General features: G+C 36.6%; 1 protein-coding gene across 3 annotated transcripts; it reads left to right on the top strand.

Moving 5' to 3' along the window:
* Positions 1 to 348: 348 nt before the first annotated feature.
* LOC110881267 (kaempferol 3-O-beta-D-galactosyltransferase) lies at positions 349 to 3,873 on the top strand. 3 transcript variants are annotated; one of them, XR_004870273.1, is made up of 4 exons: positions 349 to 423; positions 506 to 559; positions 680 to 769; positions 834 to 1,088. XR_004870273.1 is itself a non-coding variant. In XM_035978962.1 (4 exons), exon 4 carries the CDS (start codon positions 2,872 to 2,874, stop codon positions 3,730 to 3,732), a length of 861 nt encoding a protein of 286 aa, XP_035834855.1. In that variant the 5' UTR covers positions 349 to 423; positions 506 to 559; positions 680 to 769; positions 2,837 to 2,871; the 3' UTR covers positions 3,733 to 3,873. The 3 variants fall into 3 exon arrangements, 2 of the variants coding, with proteins under 2 accessions (XP_035834855.1, XP_021985277.1); XM_035978962.1 differs by lacking the exon at positions 834 to 1,088 and adding an exon at positions 2,837 to 3,873; XM_022129585.2 differs by lacking the exons at positions 349 to 423; positions 506 to 559; positions 680 to 769; positions 834 to 1,088 and adding an exon at positions 2,749 to 3,873.
* Positions 3,874 to 22,432: the final 18,559 nt, after the last annotated feature.

The following is a 22,432-nucleotide window of genomic DNA, read 5'->3' as shown; positions in this document are numbered from 1 at the left end:
GACGAAAACCGTTAATATGAATTTTTAACAAATCAAAGTGTATATAATTATTTTGTTCGAAGTAACAATACATATAATTATTATTTCACAGTTGAAAACAAACATTTTAATCAGATACAATTATTATTATTATTATTTCACATTTGAAAACAAACATTTTAACTAGATACAATTATTATTATTATTATTATTTTATGCACGTTTATTTTTTTTTAAAAGATTGATAGATTCAAAATTAAATTGATGCAACTAACTTCCTAAACAAAAGGGTTCCAGATTTCAAAATAACCCTAATTCACCTCTATATTCCTACTATAAATACATAGTAGGGCACCCATTTCTATTGCTAAACATTTGATAACGGATCCAATTTCGAATCCAGTGATTGCGAAAAAACAATCATATGATGTTGTACTTTCAAAGGTTAGATTGTTAATTCGCATCAATTTATAAATTATGTTTTAGTTTTATGCAAATTTTAATATATGTTATTTTTTCGTTTCAGTTGGAAGGTGAACGCGCCGATTTAAACAATCCAGTTGCAGCTCCCGCTTCTAAGGTTTCAATTTTGATTGTTTTATTAATTTTTTCTGTTCAAACATCGATTAAATAACGAGCTGTTCATAACAGGTTGTTCGATTAAATAACGAGCTGTTCATATTAACGGTTTTTTTTGCAGGATGATAGTGATAAATCTGTTGAGATAATCAGTTACGGTCACATGTTCAGCCCGTACAAGTCTCATCTTCAACGTGAATTTACTGAAGAGGTAATTTTAAGGTTTATTTAATCTTTTTTTAACTTTTATATTCATTTTTTTTCCTTTTTTTAAGGATCGAAAATGTGAAGCTCAAAGGAAGAGATACAAGAGACATATATCCACCACAATAATGTTATCATATACAAATAAGAAAACTACTAGCAACGAGTACCGCAATCCAAAATATCGCTCCCGCCGCATCACACGGACACCCTACTAGTCCCTAAAATATATGTTTTTCTTACACATTTGTTCAATCTTAAAAAATACCATATAAAGACGTCTACTAATTTTATAATGCACATATTTAACATTTTAGTGATCGATATTGTAATACAAAAAGTTAAGAGGTTAAAATATCAATATATACAAGTTGTATATTTGTGCGAACTATTATTATTAGCATTACTAAATTAAAACCATATAAAGAAGCAATAAGTTTAGGCTTACCTTGGTTGTAACTTGTGCTTGGGGTGTTTTTCAAAAAAAAAAAAAAAACTAGAACTTTCCTTTTTAACCCTAAAGTTTTAATCTTTAACAATTTAAGTTTAAAGTTTAATCTTTGTTTCCTTTTTACCCCTAAAATTTTAATCTTTGACAATTTAAGTTTAAAGTTTTAAACTTTATAAATAAGCAAGTTGAATATGCATACATGTGTTATAACATGTGCTTAGTGAGTTTTTCAAAAAAAAAAAAAAAAAAAAAAAAAAAAAAAACTAGAACTTTCCTTTTTAACCCTAAAGTTTTAATCTTTAACAATTTAAGTTTAAAGTTTAATCTTTGTTTCCTTTTTAACCCTAAAGTTTTAATCTTTGACAATTTAAGTTTAAAGTTCTAATCTTTGGTAATTTAACCCTTTTGATTAATTTGATTTTTCACTTTTAATTCAAAAGTTTCTATCTTATACAATTTAACCCGTTTGATTAATTTGATTTTTCACTTCTAATTCAAAAGTTTCCATCTTTTGCAATTTAACCACTTTGATTTTTTTTTTACTTATGTGTGGTAATCTTGGCTTTGGTGGGTTTTTTCAAACAAAAAATGGTTATGCATATTGTTGTTAAAACCTTGGCTTTTGGGGGTTTTTAAAAAAAATTGATTTTTTTACTTTTCACCCGAAAGTATTTCATGAATTACTTTTAACCCAAAACTATTTGTTTTTTTACTTTTAACACAAAACTTTTTATCTTTTGCAATCTATCCTCACAACTTTTTTTTTTACTTTCAGCTTTGGTCCTTTATAGTTTTTGTTTTCCGCAAATTTTTCGCTTTATGCTTCGTTCTAAATTTTGTGACTTAACACATCGGAACGTGCATCTTTAGTTTAACGTTTTTACGTTTTGTTCTAAATTTTACGAGTTAACACGACGAAACGTGCGTGTGTGGGTGAATGTTTTTACACCGTCTATTTTTTCCCGTTTGACAGGTTCAACATAACGTGCGCGTCTTAAATCGACTTAGTTATAACTAAAGGATCCCCGCCGCATTGCGGCGGGTCGTAAATCTAGTATAAACAAAATATCATATATTTGTTGTACCAACATTTGTGTTCATATTTTTTTTCCTCTATAACAATTTTTTTTTCTAAAAAAATTAGGGAATGTAAGTTACATGTTATTGAACGTTTTGTAACAAAAAAAAAAAAACATAAAGCGCCGAGGGGATTTTTTTTATAAATATTTTTAAAAAATCAGTTTTTAGCATATATATATATATATATAGGGCCAGAATCATTTCAGAACCATAAATATTTACGGAATTCACAGAACTCCTAATAAACAATCTTTTTATTTATATATTTTTATGTTTAGGATAATTTTGTCATTTATTATGTGTATTTTTACGATTACATACATGTTAAGAGTAATTTTATTGTTTTTTTTTGTTACAAAACGTTCGATAAGATGTAATTTACATTCCCTAATTTTTTTAGAAAAAAATGTTTGTTATATAAGGTTTTCTTAACTTAAGTGAGTTTTTCTCTATAATTCCCCTATAAATGAAATATCAAATATGCCACTAATATGCATGACATGAACAATCATATATTTGTTGTACCAACATTTGTGTTCATAGGTTCTGTCGGACCCAACGAAGAAATTGTCGACTTGATGCCAGGACTCAAAGCGGTTCGACTGGGTGACTTACCAAGTGGAGTCGTGTTGGGAAACCTCGAATCACCGTTTTCAACCATGCTACATAAGATGGGAAGAACCCTACATAAAGCAACCGCCGTTACCCTAAATTCATTTCAAGAACTAGACCCTAATCTTACTACAACCCTCTCTTCAAAGTTGAACAACTTCCTCAGTGTTGGTCCCTTCAATCTCATATCCAAAGAAAAAACATCACTAAAACTTGATGAGTTTTCTTGCATTTCATGGTTAGATAACCAAAACACAAAAACAATTGCATACATAAATTTTGGGACAGTTTTCACACCCCCGCCTCAAGAGCTAGTCGAGTTGGCTAAAGCACTCGAAGAGACCAAAACTCCGTTTCTTTGGTCACTGAAAATGGATTCCCATAAGCATTTCCCTAAGGGTTTCGTGGAGAGAGTAACCACTAATGGGACTGGGAAAGTTGTACCTTGGGCTCCACAGGATCAAGTGTTGAATCATGTTGCAATAGGAGTGTTTGTAACACACTGTGGATGGAACTCGGTGTTAGAGAGTCTAGGGGCTGGTGTCCCAATGATTTGTAGACCGTTCTTAGGGGATCAACACTTAAATTCTTGGATGGTTGAGAGAGTTTGGGGAATTGGATTGAGAATCGAAGGTGGGACTTTCACAAAACATGCGACTCGTCGTGCTTTGGAACAAGTTTTCTCCTTGTCTAATAGCCGACACGAGAGAATGGAAGCATTAAAAGATCTTGCTCACAAGGCTATTGAACCAAATGGGAGTTCTAAGCAAAATTTCAAGACTTTGGTAGAGGTGGTCACCGGTGTGACACAACATGAATATCATTGAATTGACATTTGTGTAATGTTTCATGTTTGGAAAGTTTATTGTAATCTCTTTTATTGGAGTGAGAATGATATTATATCAAATAAACACTTATATTATTTTGATGATAATATATTAGAATGTCATACTTGATTCTATATAAAAGTATATGCACATATGAAAAACTATGTCAAGATATATACATCAACAATACACTCACATCCACATATTATAATGTCATGTAAAGTTAGCTATACAATATTGATGTAGGTTTATATTTTTTTGTATGATATGTTAGGTCAGGACAGGTATCACATGAACACAAGAACAAACACACAACAAGCTCACATACTTACACACACTTAATCACAAGAACACGTGATTTATAGTGGTTCGATCAAGCTTGATCTACAATCCACTCTCCACAACTAGTTAGAATAAATTATCAACTATATATTTTTAGGGAGAGGATGAATTAGAAACTTTAGTTTGTATGCACACATAATATATATATATATAGGGTCAGGATTTAGAGAAAACGGTGAAAAGTGTGAGAACGGTGAGAACGCTTATGAATCGTCCGATCAAAACAATCTATGGACTAGATTGGCGCGACGGCTTTTTTCGTAAATAACACGAATTCTATTGAGTGGACGCGCTTCATTAAGGGTAAAAAAGTCTCTACACTTCTATACCAAAACACCAAAGTAATGAATAAAACACCATTACTGGCCAAAACGCATCCCTATATAAACAAAACATTCTCATACATAAGAACACAGCTCCCCCAACCTGAAAACGCCATATTTTCTACTATATAACATTCATCTTACAACGCCAAAAATTCCAAAACATCAAACACACCTACTAAAAAAAAGGTCATATTTTACTATATACCAATCATCTTAGAAAACGCCAAATCTCTCAAATATCAAAAATTTCCAAAAAATGGACGTTTCTTTCAGATACACTATTTTCTCAGTAAAACACCAAAAATGCCAAAAATCGTTTCTTGTATATTCAATATTGTTCTACGCGAAGTTTTGGAGAATGCCTGTGACTCAAATAACATTTTCCTGAATGAGATAGACAAAACTTCAAGAAAAAGATACTGGTGTCAGACTTATGTCAGTTTTTGTGTTTTGTTATTAATGAATAATATAATGGCATGAATAGACGAATGACACTGATGAGTTGTTTGAAGATACATATTCAAACAAAAAACTCATGTCATATTGTCTTTCCAAACAGCCACAAAAACACAAGCATGACAAAGCCAAACCACCAGTGAACATGTTTCAAAGAAGAAAGAGACTGATGACAGTGAAGATTTGGAAGATGAATTGTTTCTATTTTCAATTTTTTAATTTTCCTTTTCTGTTGTTTGTTATGTATTTTTCGATTAATAATAAAAAAGTTTAATAAAGAGCCAAAAAGTCATAAAGATTAGGAAACGCCATAATGCAGTAAAACGCCATAATGCAGTAAAACGCCAAAAACTCCCAACCTATAATAAAAGTAATTTGGAAAGTATTATTGAAAGCTAAAAATGAAAAAAAAAGCCAAAAACTACTTAAAGCCATTAAAAAACGCCAAATTTGGAAGATGGAATGTCTATGACCATAAAAACGCATAAAAAGCTGAACAAAAACGGTAAAAAATACACATAGTAACCGAAAAGACGGCTACTTTATTAATATCATTTATTATAAATAAAAATCCTGCCTAAACTACGCGCCAAAAACATCCTATAAGAGAGATGTCTCTGCACAAGAAACCATTCACTTTAAAACGCCAAAAAAAAAAACTTAAAAAAGCCACATATGCGGAACCTCATTTCTTCTATATTGAGTATTGTTCTGAATGAAGTTTCACTGAATGGATTCTACTCTGAGGTGGGTATATCTATAAGCTTTTGCTGAATGAGATGGACAAATATTCAGGAAAAACCAAAGTAAAAGACACTTTTACCCCTTAATGAAGACGGGCGTTATGTAGGAAAATAAGGATCTACATAAGTTATATAAAACAAGTTCAAAACGCCAAAAAGGTTAAAGTAGAAGAGGCTGATGACAGTGAAGATTTGGAAGAGAAATTAGATTATAATTTTTTTTCAATTCCTATTGTTTGTTATCTAATTCTCTGATTTATTATCTAATTCTCTACTTACAAAAAAAAATTTAATATAAAACGCCAAAAACACCAAAACACACCAAAACGCCTGATAGTGTGAAAACTGAGAGAACGGATGCTAGCAAAGCACGATGTTGCTATAAAACGCCAAAAACACCAAACAAGGTATTACTGAAAAATCAACACTAATTCACAGATGAAATTGAACGAAACAGTAATTGCTAAACAGTAAAATAAAAAGACGATACCATTATTGCCAAACATCTATTATATTAAAAGCCACTACATGGAAAACAGAATTTATTTATCTTTTCGAAACGCCATAATTGTCTGTCACATTATAGACCTGAATCCTACTTGATATAATAAACATCAAGAAAATTACTGATGTTTTTTACATCATATACATGCATCCTGATTTAAAAAACAATAAAAACGCCAAAACATACTTAAAACGCCAAAATGTTTACTATGATCCTGATCTACAAACAATAAAACGCCGCGTATATATTAAACGTCAAAAAAATGGAAACGAGATGCGACACGCGTTTAAAAAAAGAAATATGAAAGGACAAAAAAGCCCCTCCGCCCTTCTCTATGCCGCGTGACACGTGTTGGGCCAGGATGCGTTCTCACCGTTCTCACACTTTTGAGCGTTTTCTTCTGATCTCGTTTCTATATATATATATATATATATATATAAACATATATATATATGTGTGTGTGTGTGTGGACGTTTGGGGGGCAAAAGTGAAAGTACACTAATTTTAACGTTGTTTTACAAATTTTGTGAAAATAATGTTATAGAGGGGATGGTTAATCATGCATCATGTGGCGGCATTGATAGCCGAAACACAAAAGGGTACATGCACTAATCGGTCTTTGTCCCGATTGTTGAGTGTTATGTGCCTTGTGTCCAAGGCTTGATGTAAAACTACTATCGAGCCGGGGGTATCACTAGAAGCAGCCTCTCTATTCCTACGGGGTAGATTAAGACTGTCTACATCTTACCCTTCTCAGACCATACCTTAGCTTTGTTATTGGTTGGATTTACTGAGTATGATGATGATGAGTTTGGCTAAATGATAGGAAGCAATAGGATTACGACATATGATAAAATTTAAAAATAAAAGAGAAGGGTATTTTAGTCAATTTTATCCAATCTTTCTCCCTTGTTCTCTCTCTATAATTTCAAAACCCACCATTTTCAAAACCTACCATTTTCAACTTTTTCTTCACTTTCTATCTCAATAATCACTACATTATAGTGCGATTTTCGTCGCTAATCAATGATTCAAACACCTAATCAACGTGTTCTTCAACTTTTTTGAAGAAACTCAGTTTAATTTCATACAATATCTCATTTTTTCCTGTGATTTTGAAGCGAATCACTCGATTCATTCGATTCGATCACTGATAAGTATTTCTAGCATTCAAATTTCGTCAATCGTTGAAGAAATCAGCTTCGATCTATGTAAGAAAATTTTGAATTGCATTTTTACGATATGGTTTTTAAATTGAGTTATTGCGTTTTACAAAGGAATGAAAAAACTTTTTTTTTTAATTTTCAGTCTATTGCGTTTTAGAAACAACATATTTTATTGTGTTTTTAGTCCATTGCGTTTTAGGTAAAACACATTTTATGTGTTTTTAATCCATTGCGTTTTGGAAAAAAAACTTTCTTTTGTGTTTTTTTTTTCTATTGCGTTTTAGAAAAAACACATTTTTATGTGTTTTTTGGTCTAATGCGTTTTAGAAAAAACACATTTTGAAGTGTTTTTAGTCCACTGCGTTTTAGGTAAAACACATTTTTATGTGTTTTTAGTCCATTGTGTTTTAGAAAAAAAAAACACTTTCTTTTGTGTTTTTTGTCTAATGCGTTTTTGGAAAAACACATTTTATGTGTTTTTTTGGTCTATTGCGTTTTAGAAAAACACATTTTGAAATGTGTTTAGTCTATTGCGTTTTAGGTAAAACATATTTTTATGTGTTTTTAGTCCATTGCGTTTTAGAATAAACACTTTCTTTTATATTTTTAGTTCATTGTGTTTTAGAAAATAAATAATTTTTTTTTGTGTTTTTTATCCATTGCGTTTTAAAAATAACGCTTTCTTTTTTGTTTTTAGTCCATTGCGTTTTAGAAAGAACACTTTATTTGGTGTTTTTGATCCATTGCGTTTTAGAAAAAAAAAACACTTTCTTTTGTGTTTTTTTTGTCCATTGCGTTTTAGAAAGAACACTTTTTTTTTGTGTTTTTAGTCTTTTGTGTTTTAGAATTTTTTTTTTTTTTTTTGTCCATTGCGTTTTAGACATCTAGGTTATTGAAAACTTCTTTTTTCAAAAGTATAGCAATAGTGTTCTCGTTTTAAAGATAAAAAACGCTCGTTTTTATGATGCAATTTTTATAAAAAAAATAATATCGTATGAGAAAGTTATTAACGTTTTAAAAATGGGGGGAATTGGAGGAGAGAAAAACTATTGACTTGAATGGACTGGAATACCCTCAAATTAACCAACGCGCCTTCTTCTTTTTGTTCAATCTCACTCTTTATTTAAGCCCTTGATTAGTTAATAGATGGTTAGGATTACTGCCTAGTCTTCCTACCAAAATAAACTTCCTAGTATATCATGACCCTGTATGTTAAATGTTATAAATACATCTAATGTTTATTTTAAGATATAGTGAGATGATCAAATAGGAAGTATAGTTTGACTAGGTAGGATAGGAAGCAATAGGGTTATGACATGTCACAAAATTTAAAAACAAAGGGGAATGGTATTTTAGTGAATTTTATCCAATCTTGTGGCACCCACGGAAAATATACAGTCATCATGATCTAACGCTGTGCTATTTTGGATTGCTCATCAAATTTCGGGACGAAATTTCTCAAGTTGGAGATGATTTGACGACCCGTTATTTCAAGATCTTTCCTCCACGCGCCTCTTGTTTTACAATCCTGTTTTTATAGTTCGTCTTACACTTATCATTATATTATTCTCGAATGATTAAGAGTCTATGTTTGGTGATTTATTGTTTAAAGTTTAAAGTTAGTGTTTAATGAAAACATAATGTGGCGAATAACCTGGATAATAACCTTAATAATCTCTTTGATGAAAAATGGGTCTTTCGCTACAAAGGGGCCCGACGAAAGATGGGTCTTTCATCACCTACGGCCCAAATGAAGCCCAGTTGAGTGGCTCGGCCCTATTCACGTTATATAAACATACGTATGTGCGTAAACCTAAGGATTTTTCATCAAGCCCTAAGCATACTCGACGACTGTTTCTATTGTTCGAAGTCTCTGTGTCTAGATCAAACTAATCTACTCAAATCACGGTTAGTGTTCTCCTGTTATTGGTGTGTTATGATTCTGGTGATTGTTTTGCTATATACTTGATTAGGGTTTCTATGATATTGTATTCTAGATCGATGGGGTTTAATGATTCTAATGTTGCTTTGCATAATGATTGATGATGTTAATTGTAAACTGTTACGCATAGGATTCAAGATCGATGTGTGATGATAATAGTTAACATGGATTTAGAGGTTAACCATGATGTTTAAATCATGGGCTTAGGGTTCGGGCATGTGTTAGGGTAATGAATATATGGAACAACAACTTGATAAATCTGATTGTACGGTTTAAATCGTATAACGCCGAGTTAGGATTCCATGGTTAAGTAATGCTTGTATAATTTGATCGAATTGAATATTGACTTTGTATGCCAAACTCTGTGATGATCATATAATGAACCTGAATGCTTGATGATTAACGGAACTAGGATGTTCAATCGTGGATTGGTCGATGTTATTGGAAACTGTAAACTGTAACAAAGTATGAAGGCAACGACGAAGGACCCCGACGAAAAAGGTAATGCGACGAAATATAGGGATCCTTTGTCGGAGGGAGTTTTGTCGAGGGGTCTTGACGAACAGTTGGGGTATTTCGCCGAAGGGAAAATGTCTTGGGCTTGGGCTTTGGTAGATAGCCCAGTTAGCTCCTGTGTGTTATTTAACTGTTGTGTGTTGTTGTATGTTATGCATGGGATGTGAACACATGTGTGAACTGAGTATATGCTATGTAATGTACAGTGATACTTGTGATGAATGTGATCTTTGATATACGTGACATAACTGATAAATCTTGAAACTGATTTTGATTGGTAACCACAGTAGGGTTGGTTGATTAACTGGGATGGGTAACTGGTTAAACACCGAGCAAATCTAAGGTGAGTTCACCGCTCTTTTTCCAAGCATGCGTCCCGGGGAGGGACATCTGGTAAACGTTTCGGGGAGGAATGTCGGGTTATTGGGTTTGACTGGAATGTTAAACTCGGGATGTTGGTTAATACACTCATATCTATCATTTAAGTCCCTTCTACCGATTTGTTGCCGGGGAGGCAATGGGGTATTGGTTAATAGCGCTATTTAGGTTTGGCACCCTCACACCGCACCGGGGAGGTCTGGAGTGAACTAATGACCCCAGTCTTGACCATTGCTTTGATAGTGGCTTTGGGGAATAGGGCAAATAATCTGGAGCCATCGGCGGTAATCGAGTTATTAACAATATCAAATCATTGAAATGTGTTATACTTATATCTGGTAAATAAAACGTGTTAACAAACCTTGAACTCACCAGCGTCGTCTGACACACTTGTCTGCATGCTTGCAGGTCGTTGGATTCTTGGTTATGGACTTGCTATCTGGGAGTGCTGGAGTGGTCATGGGTCGAGACTCTTGGATACATGTTTCGTTGGTTTTTGAACACTTGTTTTGAAACAGTTGATTAACCCTTTACATTATGCTTCCGCTGAACGTTTACTTTGGTTTTAACTTATGGCTTGGAATTATATTATGAAATGAATGGAATGTTTTATTCAAATATTTATTACAGTTCCATGTGATTAGTGGCTGGATCCTGGTACGTCACACGCCTCGCGGGGGTTTCCGCAGGTGGTATTTTGGGGGTGTGACAGTTTGGTATCAGGGCCACTGGTTATAGTGAACTAGGTTTTAAAAAGTTTTTATAAAACCAGACTATAACCGAACAGCTTCGAAAATCGACCATGACACTCAGCTCTAGATTACAAGGTTCGTATCTCCTTTACTTATTGCATAGCATATCTAGTGTACACTTACGTATGATGTTGCATGAGACTGCACACTTAGCACTACAGACTGAATTCATGTGTACTTGTCTAGGTTATGTGATTGATAGAGTCACAGTGTGATATTCCGTTAGATTGTCGTGACTCATGTTTTGAGGTGCCTTCTGGTTTGCTACTCGAATTTGAGGAATCTTGTAGCACGAGTTGGGAGGAGCTGAGATAAATATGCAAATTGCATTATTATTATAGGTGCACACATAATAATAGTGTGGGGTGCATGTGAGTCCCAGTGAGGCTTAACAAGTGTGAAAGGGGTTCCACTCTGTTGTTTGATGTAAACTTAGTAGCCTGTAGAAGTCTTCGTAAGCTTTGACTCCTACCATATCTCGACCCTTAACCATTTATCTTTTCTCATATAGAATCATGAGCGGACGAGGCCATGGGCGTGGTAACATTGCGATGACACAGGCCGAACTGACAAATCTGATAAACACACGTGTGGCTGAGGCTTTGGCAGCCTACCAAGCTGGTACGATATGTGCTAAACACTCTTTATTCTTGTGTCGCGTACACAACTCTACCCTTATGTTGAATTTTCTTTCGTCCATTAGGTCAGCAGGCGAACCAGAATCAAAACAATCTGCCTGCTTGCACTTTCAAGACGTTCATGGATTGTAAGCCACAGACATTCAGTTGGACTGAAGGGGCTATGGGGTTACTACGTTGGTTTGAGAAGGCTGAGTCAGTGTTCGCTATGTGTAACTGTCCCTAGGGGGACCAAGTTAAGTATGCTACAGGCACATTGGAAGATGGTGCCTTAGCCTGGTGGAATGCCCAAGTGCAGATGTTGGGCATCGAGATGGCTAATGCAACTACTTGGGATGTCTTCAAGGAGTTGACGTGAGAGGAGTATTGTCCTCGTGACAAGATCCAGAAACTTGAGAACGAGTACTACAATCTGAAGATGAAGGGGTCCGAAATTGAAGCGTACACGAAGAGGTCACATGAGCTAGCAAACATGTGCCCTAACCTATCACGACCCCCACCTCGAAGAATAGACTTGTACATCAAAGGCCTGGCACCAGCAGTAAAGAGTTTGGTCACTGCTGCAAACCTTAACAATCTGCCTCAGATTATCCGTTTGGCACACAAGATTATCAACCAAGAGGTCGAGCGTGGATCGCTACCGCCCCGTGTTTCTGCTACTACCCCTGCTACCACAGCTACCACACCTGCTAGTGATAACACGAGAAAATGGAACGATGCTGACAAAGCAACTAGTGCCAGTCAATCTCAGAAAAGGCCTGACAACAACAATAACTGTAGTTTCAGTCAGTCGTCCTCAGTTAACCAAGGCTAGGGCAGCAACCAGAGTCAAGGCTCCTACGTTGGTAGGAAGCCAACGTGCAACAAGTGTGGGTATCATCATCACAGACCATGTGTTCGGGCTTGCCATAGGTGTGACAAGGTGGGCCATATGGCAAAAGACTGTAGAGCTCCGTACCCGAAGCAGCAATAGCAGCAAAACCAGCAGCAGAATCAGCAGCATCAACAACAGCAAAGGCCGCATCCCCATCAGAACCAAGGCTTTAGGAAGGGGTGTTTCCAGTGTGGGGACGAGGGCCGCATTAATAGGGATTGCCCTCAGCTAAATCAGAATGCCAACGATAACAACAACAACCGCCAGAACAACAACAATGCTGGGAACAACAACAATGACAAAAATGGGGGCAATGGTGCTCGTGGAAGGGTATTTACGATTGGAGCTGGTGATGCTAGGAACGATGGCAATGTCATGACTGGTACGTTTTCTGTGAACAATCTCTTTGCTTCTGTGTTATTTGATTCCGTTGCCGATTGGAGTTACGTGTCCTTAGAGTTCAGTCGACGATTAGGGTTAACTCCAACATCTCTAGAAGCTAAGCATGTAGTAGAATTAGCCGATGGTAAAACAATTGAAGCCTCACATGTTCTTATGGGGTGTAAACTAGATCTTGTAGGTCTAGTGTTTGATATTGACCTCCTTCCTGTTACCCTCGGTAGTTTTGATGTAGTGGTTGGTATGGATTGGTTGTCTAAGCATCAAGCTGAAATTCTCTATAAAGAGAAGATTGTACGTATTCCTTTCCCCAGTGGAGAATCTTTATCGGTCCAAGGGCATCGCAGTGGCGCGATGGTTGGTATTATCTCAGCTATGCAAGCGCAGAAGTGTCTACGAAAGGGGTATCCTGCTATTCTAGCACTTGTTATTGATACTCTGTCTGAAGAAAGAAAGATCGAAGACCTGCCTGTTGTTTGTGATTTTTCTGATGTGTTTCCTGAGGAACTTCCTGGTTTACCTCCTCACCGTCAAGTGGAATTTCAGATTGATCTTGCGCCTGGAGCAGCCCCGATTGCTCGTGCTCCTTATCGTCTTGCACCTGGGGAGTTGCAAGAGTTATCAAATCAACTGCAAGAATTGTTGGATAGAGGTTTTATCAGACCCAGTTCTTTTCCTTGGGGAGCCCCAGTTTTGTTTGTAAAGAAGAAAGACAGGTCCTTTCGTATATGCATAGATTATCAGGAACTCAACAAGGTGACTGTCAAGAACCGCTATCCTTTGCCACGCATCGACGACTTGTTTGACCAGTTGCAGGGGTCAAGTTTTTACTCAAAGATCGATTTAAGGTCGGGCTATCATCAGATGAGAGTTCGAGAGGAGGATGTTCCTAAAACGGCTTTTCGAACGCGGTATGGCATTCTGAGTTTCTAGTTATGCCGTTTGGGTTGACGAACGCACCAGCGGTCTTCATGGACCTCATGAACCGCGTGTGCAAACCGTATCTAGACGATTTCATTATCGTGTTCATCGACGACATTCTGATCTACTCTAAGAACAAGGAAGATCACGAGCGACATCTGCGTCTTATTTTGGAGCTTCTGAGGAAGGAGCAGCTTTACGCGAAATTCTCTAAATGTGACTTCTGGATTCGAGAGGTACATTTCCTTGGCCACATTGTGAATGAATTGGGAATACACGTGGATCCTGCTAAGATTGATGCTATAAGGAATTGGGCGGTACCGAAGACTCCTTCGGAGGTGCGACGATTTCTTGGTCTCGCTGGGTACTATCGGAGATTTATCAAAGACTTCTCGAAGATTGCTCAACCTCTTACCTCATTGACATAGAAAGGCGTTGTATACATGTGGGGAACGAAGCAAGAAGATGCTTTCCAGTTGTTGAAACAAAAGCTCTGCAGCGCACCGATCTTGTCTTTACGAGAAGGTACCGATGATTTTGAAGTATATTGTGATGCTTCTATTCAGGGTCTCGGTTGTGTGTTGACGCAACGCGAGAAGGTGATAGCTTACGCCTTTCGACGGTTGAAGGTTCACGAGAGGAATTATACGACTCACGACTTAGAGTTGGGAGCCATGGTTTTCACGTTGAAAATCTGGAGGCATTATCTGTACGGTACCAAATGCACCATCTACACCGATCACAGGAGCCTCCAGCATATTTTCGACCAGAAGGAGTTGAATATGCAACAGCGTTGTTGGGTAGAACTTTTAAACGACTATGATTGTGCCATCAAGTATCACCCGGGTAAGGCTAACGTTGTAGCTGATGCACTCAGTCGAAAGGAATTGAAACCCAAATGTGTTCGCGACTTGCAGCTCACCATCCATTCTAACTTACCTGACCAGATCCGTTCGGCTCAAGCTGAGGCATTGAAAGAGGAAAACATTGAAGCAGAGTACTTAAGGGGCATGGAAAAACGACTTGTAGAGAGATCGGATGGTATTCTCTATAGCATGGAACGAATATGGATTCCTTTGTTTAGAAATCTTAGAGAACTTGTGATGGACGAAGCGCACAAGTCTCGATACTCTGTTCATCTGGGTTCGGATAAAATGTATCAGGATCTCAAGGTTTTGTACTGTTGGCCGAAGATGAAGGCTCACATCGCGACTTACGTGAGTAAGTGTCTGACTTGTGCTAAAGTTAAGGTGGAATATCAGAAACCCTCGGGTCTACTTCAGCAACCAGAAATACCCATATGGAAATGGGAGAAAATTGCAATGGATTTCATTACAGGGTTGTCGAGAACTCAAAACGGAAACGATACCATCTGGGTGATCGTTGATCGTCTCACGAAGTCAGCACATTTTCTAGCAATCAAGGAAACAGATAAGTTCTCACAACTAGCTGCTGTTTATCTTAAGGAAGTGGTTTCCAGGCATGGGGTGCCAACTTCTATTATCTCAGATCGTGACCCGCGTTTCATTTCAGATTTGTGGCAGTCGATGCACAAATCATTCGGCTCACGCCTTGACATGAGCATTGCTTATCACCCACAGACGGATGGTCAAAGTGAACGAACCATCCAGACACTTGAAGACATGTTGAGAGCGTGCGTGATTGATTTTGGCAAGGTTTGGGAGAAACATTTGCCTTTGATAGAGTTTTCTTATAACAATAGCTACCATACCAGTATCCAGGCAGCTCCATTCGAAGCATTGTACGGGCGAAAATGTCGTTCACCTCTTTGTTGGGCTGAGGTGGGTGATAGCCAGATCACAGGCCCGGAGCTTGTATTCGAAACTTCAGAAAAGATCGTTCAGATTAGAAGTCGTATGGCGACAGCGCACGACCATCAGAAAAGCTACGCTGACAAGCGCAGGAAACCATTGGAGTTCACGGTTGGTGATCGTGTCATGTTGAAAGTCTCACCCTAGAAGGGGGTGGTGCGTTTTGGAAAACGCATCAAGCTTAATCCACGTTATGTTGGGCCATTCAAAATTTTGGAGTGAGTTGGTAAAGTGGCCTACAAGTTAGAGTTACCTGCTGAGTTGGGTAATGTCCATGATGTCTTTCATGTCTCTCAGCTAAAGAAGTGTTTGTCCGATGAAACACTTGTGGTACCGTTTCAAGAGTTAAAAATCGACAACAAATTGCAGTATGTCGAAGAACCTATCGAAATTATGGATCGGGAAGTCAAGGTCTGTAAGCATAGCCGAATCCCTATCGCGAGAGTTCGTTGGAACTCAAGACGTGGACCGGAGTTCACGTAGGAACGCGAAGATCAGATGAAGCTAAAGTACCCTCACTTATTCCCAGCCGACAAATCTAAATCTGATGCAACTAGTGAATTTCGGGACGAAATTCCCATTCAAGTTGGGGATGGCACCCACGGAAAATATACAGTCATCCTGATCTAACGCTGTGCTATTTTGGATTGCTCATCAAATTTCGGGACGAAATTTCTTTCAAGTTGGGGATGATGTGATGACCCGTTATTTCAAGATCTTTCCTCCACGCGCCTTTTGTTTTACAATCCTGTTTTTATAGTTCGTCTTACACTGTATCATTATATTATTCTCGAATGATTAAGAGTCTATGTTTGGTGATTTATTGTTTAAAGTTTAAAGTTAGTGTTTAATGAAAACATAATGTGGCGAATAGCCTGGATAATAACCTTAATAATCTCTTTAACTAAAAATGGGTCTTTCGCCACAAAGGGGCCCGACGAAAGATGGGTCTTTCGTCACCTACGGCCCAAATGAAGCCCATTTGAGTGGCTCGGCCCTATTCACGTTATATAAACATACGTATGTGCGTAAACCTAAGGATTTTTCATCAAACCCTAAGCATACTCAACGGCTGTTTCTATTGTTCGAAGTCTCTGTGTCTAGATCAAACTAATCTACTCAAAATCACGGTTAGTGTTCTCCTGTTATTGGTGTGTTATGATTCTAGTGATTTTTTTGCTATATACTTGATTAGGGTTTTAATGATATTGTATTCTAGATCGATGGGGTTTAATGATTCTGATGTTGCTTTGCATGATGACTGATGATGTTAATTGTAAACTGTTACACATAGGATTCAAGATCGATGTGTGATGATAATAGTTAACATGGATTTAGAGGTTAACCGTGATGTTTAAATCAAGGGCTTAGGGTTCAGGCATGTGTTAGGGTAATGAATATATGGAACATCAACTTGATAAGTCTGATTGTACGGTTTAAATCGTATAACGGCGAGTTAGGATTCCATGGTTAAGTAATGCTTGCATAATTTGATCGAACTGAATATTGACTTTGTATGCCAAACTCTGTGATGATTATATAATGAACCTGAAATCTCGATGACGGAACTAGGATGTTCAATCGTGGATTGGTCGATGTTATTGGAAATTGTAATTTGTAACAAAGTATGAAGGCAACGACGAAGGACCCCGACAAAAAAGGTAATGCGACGAAATATAAGGATCCTTTGTCGGAGGGAGTTTCGTCGAGGGGTCTTGACGAACAGTTGGGGTATTTCGCCGAAGGGAAAATGGCTTGGGCTTGGGCTTTGGTAGATAGCCCAGTTAGCTCCTGTGTGTTATTTAACTGTTGTGTGTTGTTGTATGTTATGCATGGGATGTGAACACATGTGTGAACTGAGTATATGCTATGTAATGTACATTGATACTTGTGATGAGTGTGATCTTTGATATACATGACATAATTGATAGATCTTGAAAATAATTTTGATTGGTAACCACGGTAGGGTTGGTTGATTAACTGGAAAGGGTAACTGGTTAAATACCGAGCAAATCTAAGGTGAGTTCACTGCTCTTTTTCCAAGCATGCGTCCCGGGGAGTGACATCTGGTAAACGTTCTGTAGAGGTATGTCGGGTTATTGGGTTTGACTGGAATGTTAAACTCGGGATGTTGGTTAATACACTCATATCTATCATTTAAGTCCCTTCTACCGATTTGTTGCCGAGGAGGCAACAGGGTATTAGTTAATAGCGCTATTTAGGTTTGGCACCCTCACACCACACCGGGGAGGTCGGGAGTGAACTAATGACCCTAGTCTTGACCATTGCTTTGACAGAGGCTTTGGGGAATAGGGCAAATAATCTGGAGCCATCGGCGATAATCGAGTTATTAACAACATCAAATCATTGAAATGTCTTATACTTATATCTGGTAACTAAAACGTGTTAACAAACCTTGAACTCACCAGCGTCCTCTGACACACTTGTCTGCATGCTTGCAGGTCGTTAGATTCTTGGTTATGGACTTGCTCTCTGGGAGTGCTGGAGTGGTCATGGGTCGAGACTCTTGGATATATGTTTCGTTGGTTTTTGAACATTGTTTTGAAACAGTTGATTAACGCTTTACATTATGGTCCCGCTAAACGTTTACTTTGGTTTTAACTTATGACTTGGAATTATATTATGAAATGAATGGAATGTTTTATTTAAATATTTATTATAGTTCAATGTGATTAGTGGCTGGATCCTGGTACGTCACACGCCTCGCGGGGGTTTCTGCGGGTGGTATTTTGGGGGTGTGACAAATCTTCTCCCTTCTTCTTTCCCTGTAACTTCAAAACCCACCATTTTCAAAACCTACTATCTTCAACATTTTCTTCAATTTCTATCTCAATAATTTGGGTTGTAAACGAACCGAACGAACACGAACAAGGGCTTGTTCTTCGTGTTCGTTCGTTAAGGAAATAAATGTGTTCACGAACGGTTCATGATTACTTACCAAACGAGATTTTATGTCCGTGTTCGTTCATTAAGGAAACAAGCGTGTTCACGAACACAAATGAACACAAATAAATTTGGCGAACGCGACGAAGGATAAAGGTGGATGGCCCAGAGAGTAGCACTAGAACTTGAATCCCTTATTGTGGAATAGAGGTCGATCGTATTCGTTGATGTAAATAATGAGAAATGAAAGGGAAATGATGCATAAACAAGGTGAAATAGGATTCCTACTTTAATTGTTAGGGTAATAAAATAAAGAGTAAATTACGTTTTGGTCCCCTGTGGTTATATCACTTTTACTATATTAGCACAAAATAAGAATTTTTAACATATACCCCCATGGTCTCTATAACTAACTATTTTGGCCCCTAAGTCTAGAGATCATGGGGGCCAAAATGGTTAGTTATAGAGACCATGGGGGCCAAAATGGTTAGACTTAGGGGCCAAAATAGTTAGTTATAGAGACCATGGGGGCAGATATGTTAAAATATTTTATATTGGGCTAATATAATAAAAGTGATATAATCACAGGGGCCAAAAACGTAATTTACTCTAAAATAAATATAAGTTTAATAATATAAAAAGTACAGATAAAATATATGAAATTACAAAAATCTTTAATTAAAACACAAACATACGAACATAAACGAAAGCAAATGAACGAATGGTCACGAACACGTTCACGAACACCTTACCGAACGTTCACGAACACAATTGAACGAACGGGACCTCTATTCATGTTCGTTCGTTTAACTAATCGAACGAAATTTCTTGTTCATATTCGTTCGTTTATTAAATAAATGAACATAAACGAACTTCCTGCCGAACGATTCACGAATTGTTCGCTGAACGTTCGGCTCATTTACAGCCCTATCAATAATCACTACATTATAGTGCGATTTTCGTCATTAATCAATGATTCAAACATGCAATCAACGTTTTCTTCAATTTTTTTGAAGAAACCAGTTTAATTCCATACAATATCTCATTTTTCCCGGAATTTTGAAGCGAATCACTCGATTCGTTCGCTGGTAAGTGTTTTAACATTCAAATTTCGTCAATCGTTGAAGAAATTTGAATAAATCGGCTTTGATCTATGTAAAAAAATTTTGAATTGCATTTTTACGATCTGGGTTTTTGAATTGAGTCATTGCGTTTTATAAAGGAATGAAAAAACACTTTTTTTGTATTTTTAGTCTATTGGGTTTTAGAAACAACACATTTTATTGTGTTTTTAGTCCATCGTGTTTTTGGAAAAATACATTTCTTGGTGTTTTTAGTCCATTGCGTTTTAGGTAAAACACATTTTATGTGTTTTTAGTTCATTGCATTTTAGGTAAAAACATATTTTTATGTGTTTTTAGTCAATTGTCTTTTATAATAAACGTCTTCTTTTGTGTTTTTAGTACATTGTGTTTTCGAAAAAAAAAACACATTTCTTTGTGTTTCTAATCAATTGCGTTTTAGAATAAGCACTTCTTTTGTGTTTTTATTACATTACGTTTTAGAAAAAAAACACATTTCTTTGTATTTTTAGTCCATTGCGTTTAGAAAAAAGTTTTTTTTTTGTTTTCAGTCTATTGCGTTTTAGAAAAAAAAACATTTTTTTGTGTTTTTGGTTAATTGCGTTTTAGAAAAAAAAATTTTTTTTGTGTTTTCTGCCCATTGCGTTTTAGAAAAAAAAAAATTTTTTTGTGTTTTCTGGCCATTGCATTTTAAAGAAAAAACATTTTTTATGTGTTTTTAGTCCATTGCGTTTAAAAAAAAGAAATTTCTTTGTGTTTTTTAGCCATTGCGTTTTAGAAATAACACATTTCTTTTGTGTTTTTTGTCTATTACGTTTTAGAAACAATAAATTTATTTGTGTTTTTGTCAATTGCGTTTTAGAAAAAAAAGTCATGTTTATACTTTTTGTCAATTGCGTTTTACGCATCTGGGCTTTTGAATTTTTTTTTTCAAAAATATAGTAATAGTATACTCGTTTTAAAGATAAAAAGACGCTCGTTGTTTTGTGCAATTTTTATAAAAAAAATGTGGTATGAAAGAGTTATTAACGTTTAAAAAACCGGGGAGTGGAGGGGGGGTTAGAGGAGAGTGAAACTATTGATTTAGATCGACTAGAATACCATTCACAAACTCACGAGCCTCCTTTTGTTATCAATTATACTCATTTAATCCAAGCCCTTGATTAATTAATTGATAATCAAGATTATTTCCTAACCTTCCTAATAAAAATAAACTTCCTAGCATACACTAATCCTTAAGATATAAATATAAAGTTTTGATTAGAAATGACATTAGTTTGCCAACCGCACTAAGGGATTCATGGGTTTACTTGATTGATACATGAGAGTTGTTTTCCATACAAAATTGTTGGATAAAAAATTACGGCGAGTAAGTTAAAGTATATTAATATTTAGTGCGTTATGAAATCCTAAATTCAAGCCCTAAATTAGGGTTTAATTTGTACCTTTGCAATTGGTCGACACCTTTGGAAAACATATATAAAACATAATAATGATAAGTATCATATCAAAGATATCATCTAAGTCTAAAAAGCTATCCACTAAGGCTACTTTGGTTGAATGGTTCGTCATCCTAGCTAGCTAGGTAAACCCAATGCGTGTTAATGCATGCACCCATTGATATAACTTAGGATGTAAGGCTACACGGTATGGTGATGGTCCTCCCTTGGAGGATGGTCCGTCACGTAAGCGACACGTAGGATGGGCATGAGGATGGGGCAAAGAGGATGGAGGTGTGGAAATGGGAGGATGGACCTAAAATGTGTATGTATATATTGTATGTATAGGAGTGTGTGAGAGGGGGAGGGAGAGTTTTTGTCCTTTTGTGGACCGTCGCTAACGTCTGGCAGAGGACGGGGAGGACGAAGCCGGGAGGGGGCGGCGTGATGTTTGGCCCGGCGCTGGTCCAAGACGGTGGAGGCCATTCCTCCATACCGTGTAGCCTAAGGGGTGGTCACCTCTCTAGGAGAGGTAAACTCTCAATATAACCAATCAAACCATGCCATCTCAATTCCCATCTCTCACTCCCCTCTTGCGCCCAAACATAAGGGGTGATTAATCCACCATTAACACACTCTCTCTGTCTCTTCTACCTTGTGCGGTGATTAATCACCGAAATCAACTCCCACCATGAGGTAAACTTTGATGGCGGCGGTGTTCGCCGCGCGGTAAAGGGGTTTACAGCACCCTTTACCGCTTCCACCCGTGAACCGTTATCGACATAATCTTGAAACTACTAGTAGGTTTTATATTTCCCAAATGATCAGGGTAATTTTATGAACCATTATCACTTTCAGAGTAAATTATTTCATATTAAATCCGTTATCACTTTCAGAGTAAATTATTTCATATGAAATAAATAGTCAAATAATACATATAACATAACAAGAGCGAGAATGCATTTTTCGGTGAAAACAAAGTCAGCAGTTAACAGATGAAAACCCATCAGTAACAACTAAGTTATTATTAACGAGGTTGGAGTTGCAAACTCATAAGTAACAACTAAGTTAGGAAAGTAACATTCTATAGGTAGGGAAGTTTCATAAGGTTGAAGTTGAAAACCTACAAGTAACAACTAAGTTATTATTGACGACCCATGTGGCCGTTGACGACTAGTTACCATTAATAACTAGTTAACACTAATAATAGTTACCAATGTTCTCAATTTGCTAAGAACACTTGCCATTGATGAATGAAGTAGTTTTTTTTATCTTAGTTATCATTGATGATCAGTAGCGACTTATTATTGATAATCAATTCTTACCGTGATCAAATTTTATGTAAGTTTCCATCAATCATTCAAATTCGAAGTAACTTCCAATGGCTTTAAAATCCGAAGTAATTTCTAATACAACAACTGTAAGGGCCCTATCCCTTGAACCCCACTTGGGGCGCTACCCTAAACCCCACCAAGGGGTTAGTGC

The sequence above is a fragment of the Helianthus annuus genome, chromosome 10, assembly GCF_002127325.2.
Source record: "Helianthus annuus cultivar XRQ/B chromosome 10, HanXRQr2.0-SUNRISE, whole genome shotgun sequence".
Classification (NCBI taxonomy): Eukaryota; Viridiplantae; Streptophyta; class Magnoliopsida; order Asterales; family Asteraceae; genus Helianthus; species Helianthus annuus.
This window is presented reverse-complemented; position numbering and strand designations above follow the sequence as displayed.

Coding starts and splice junctions, on each gene's coding strand:
- LOC110881267 (XM_022129585.2), top strand. CDS start 2,785: ATGCATGACATGAACAATCATATATTTGTTGTACCAACATTTGTGTTC.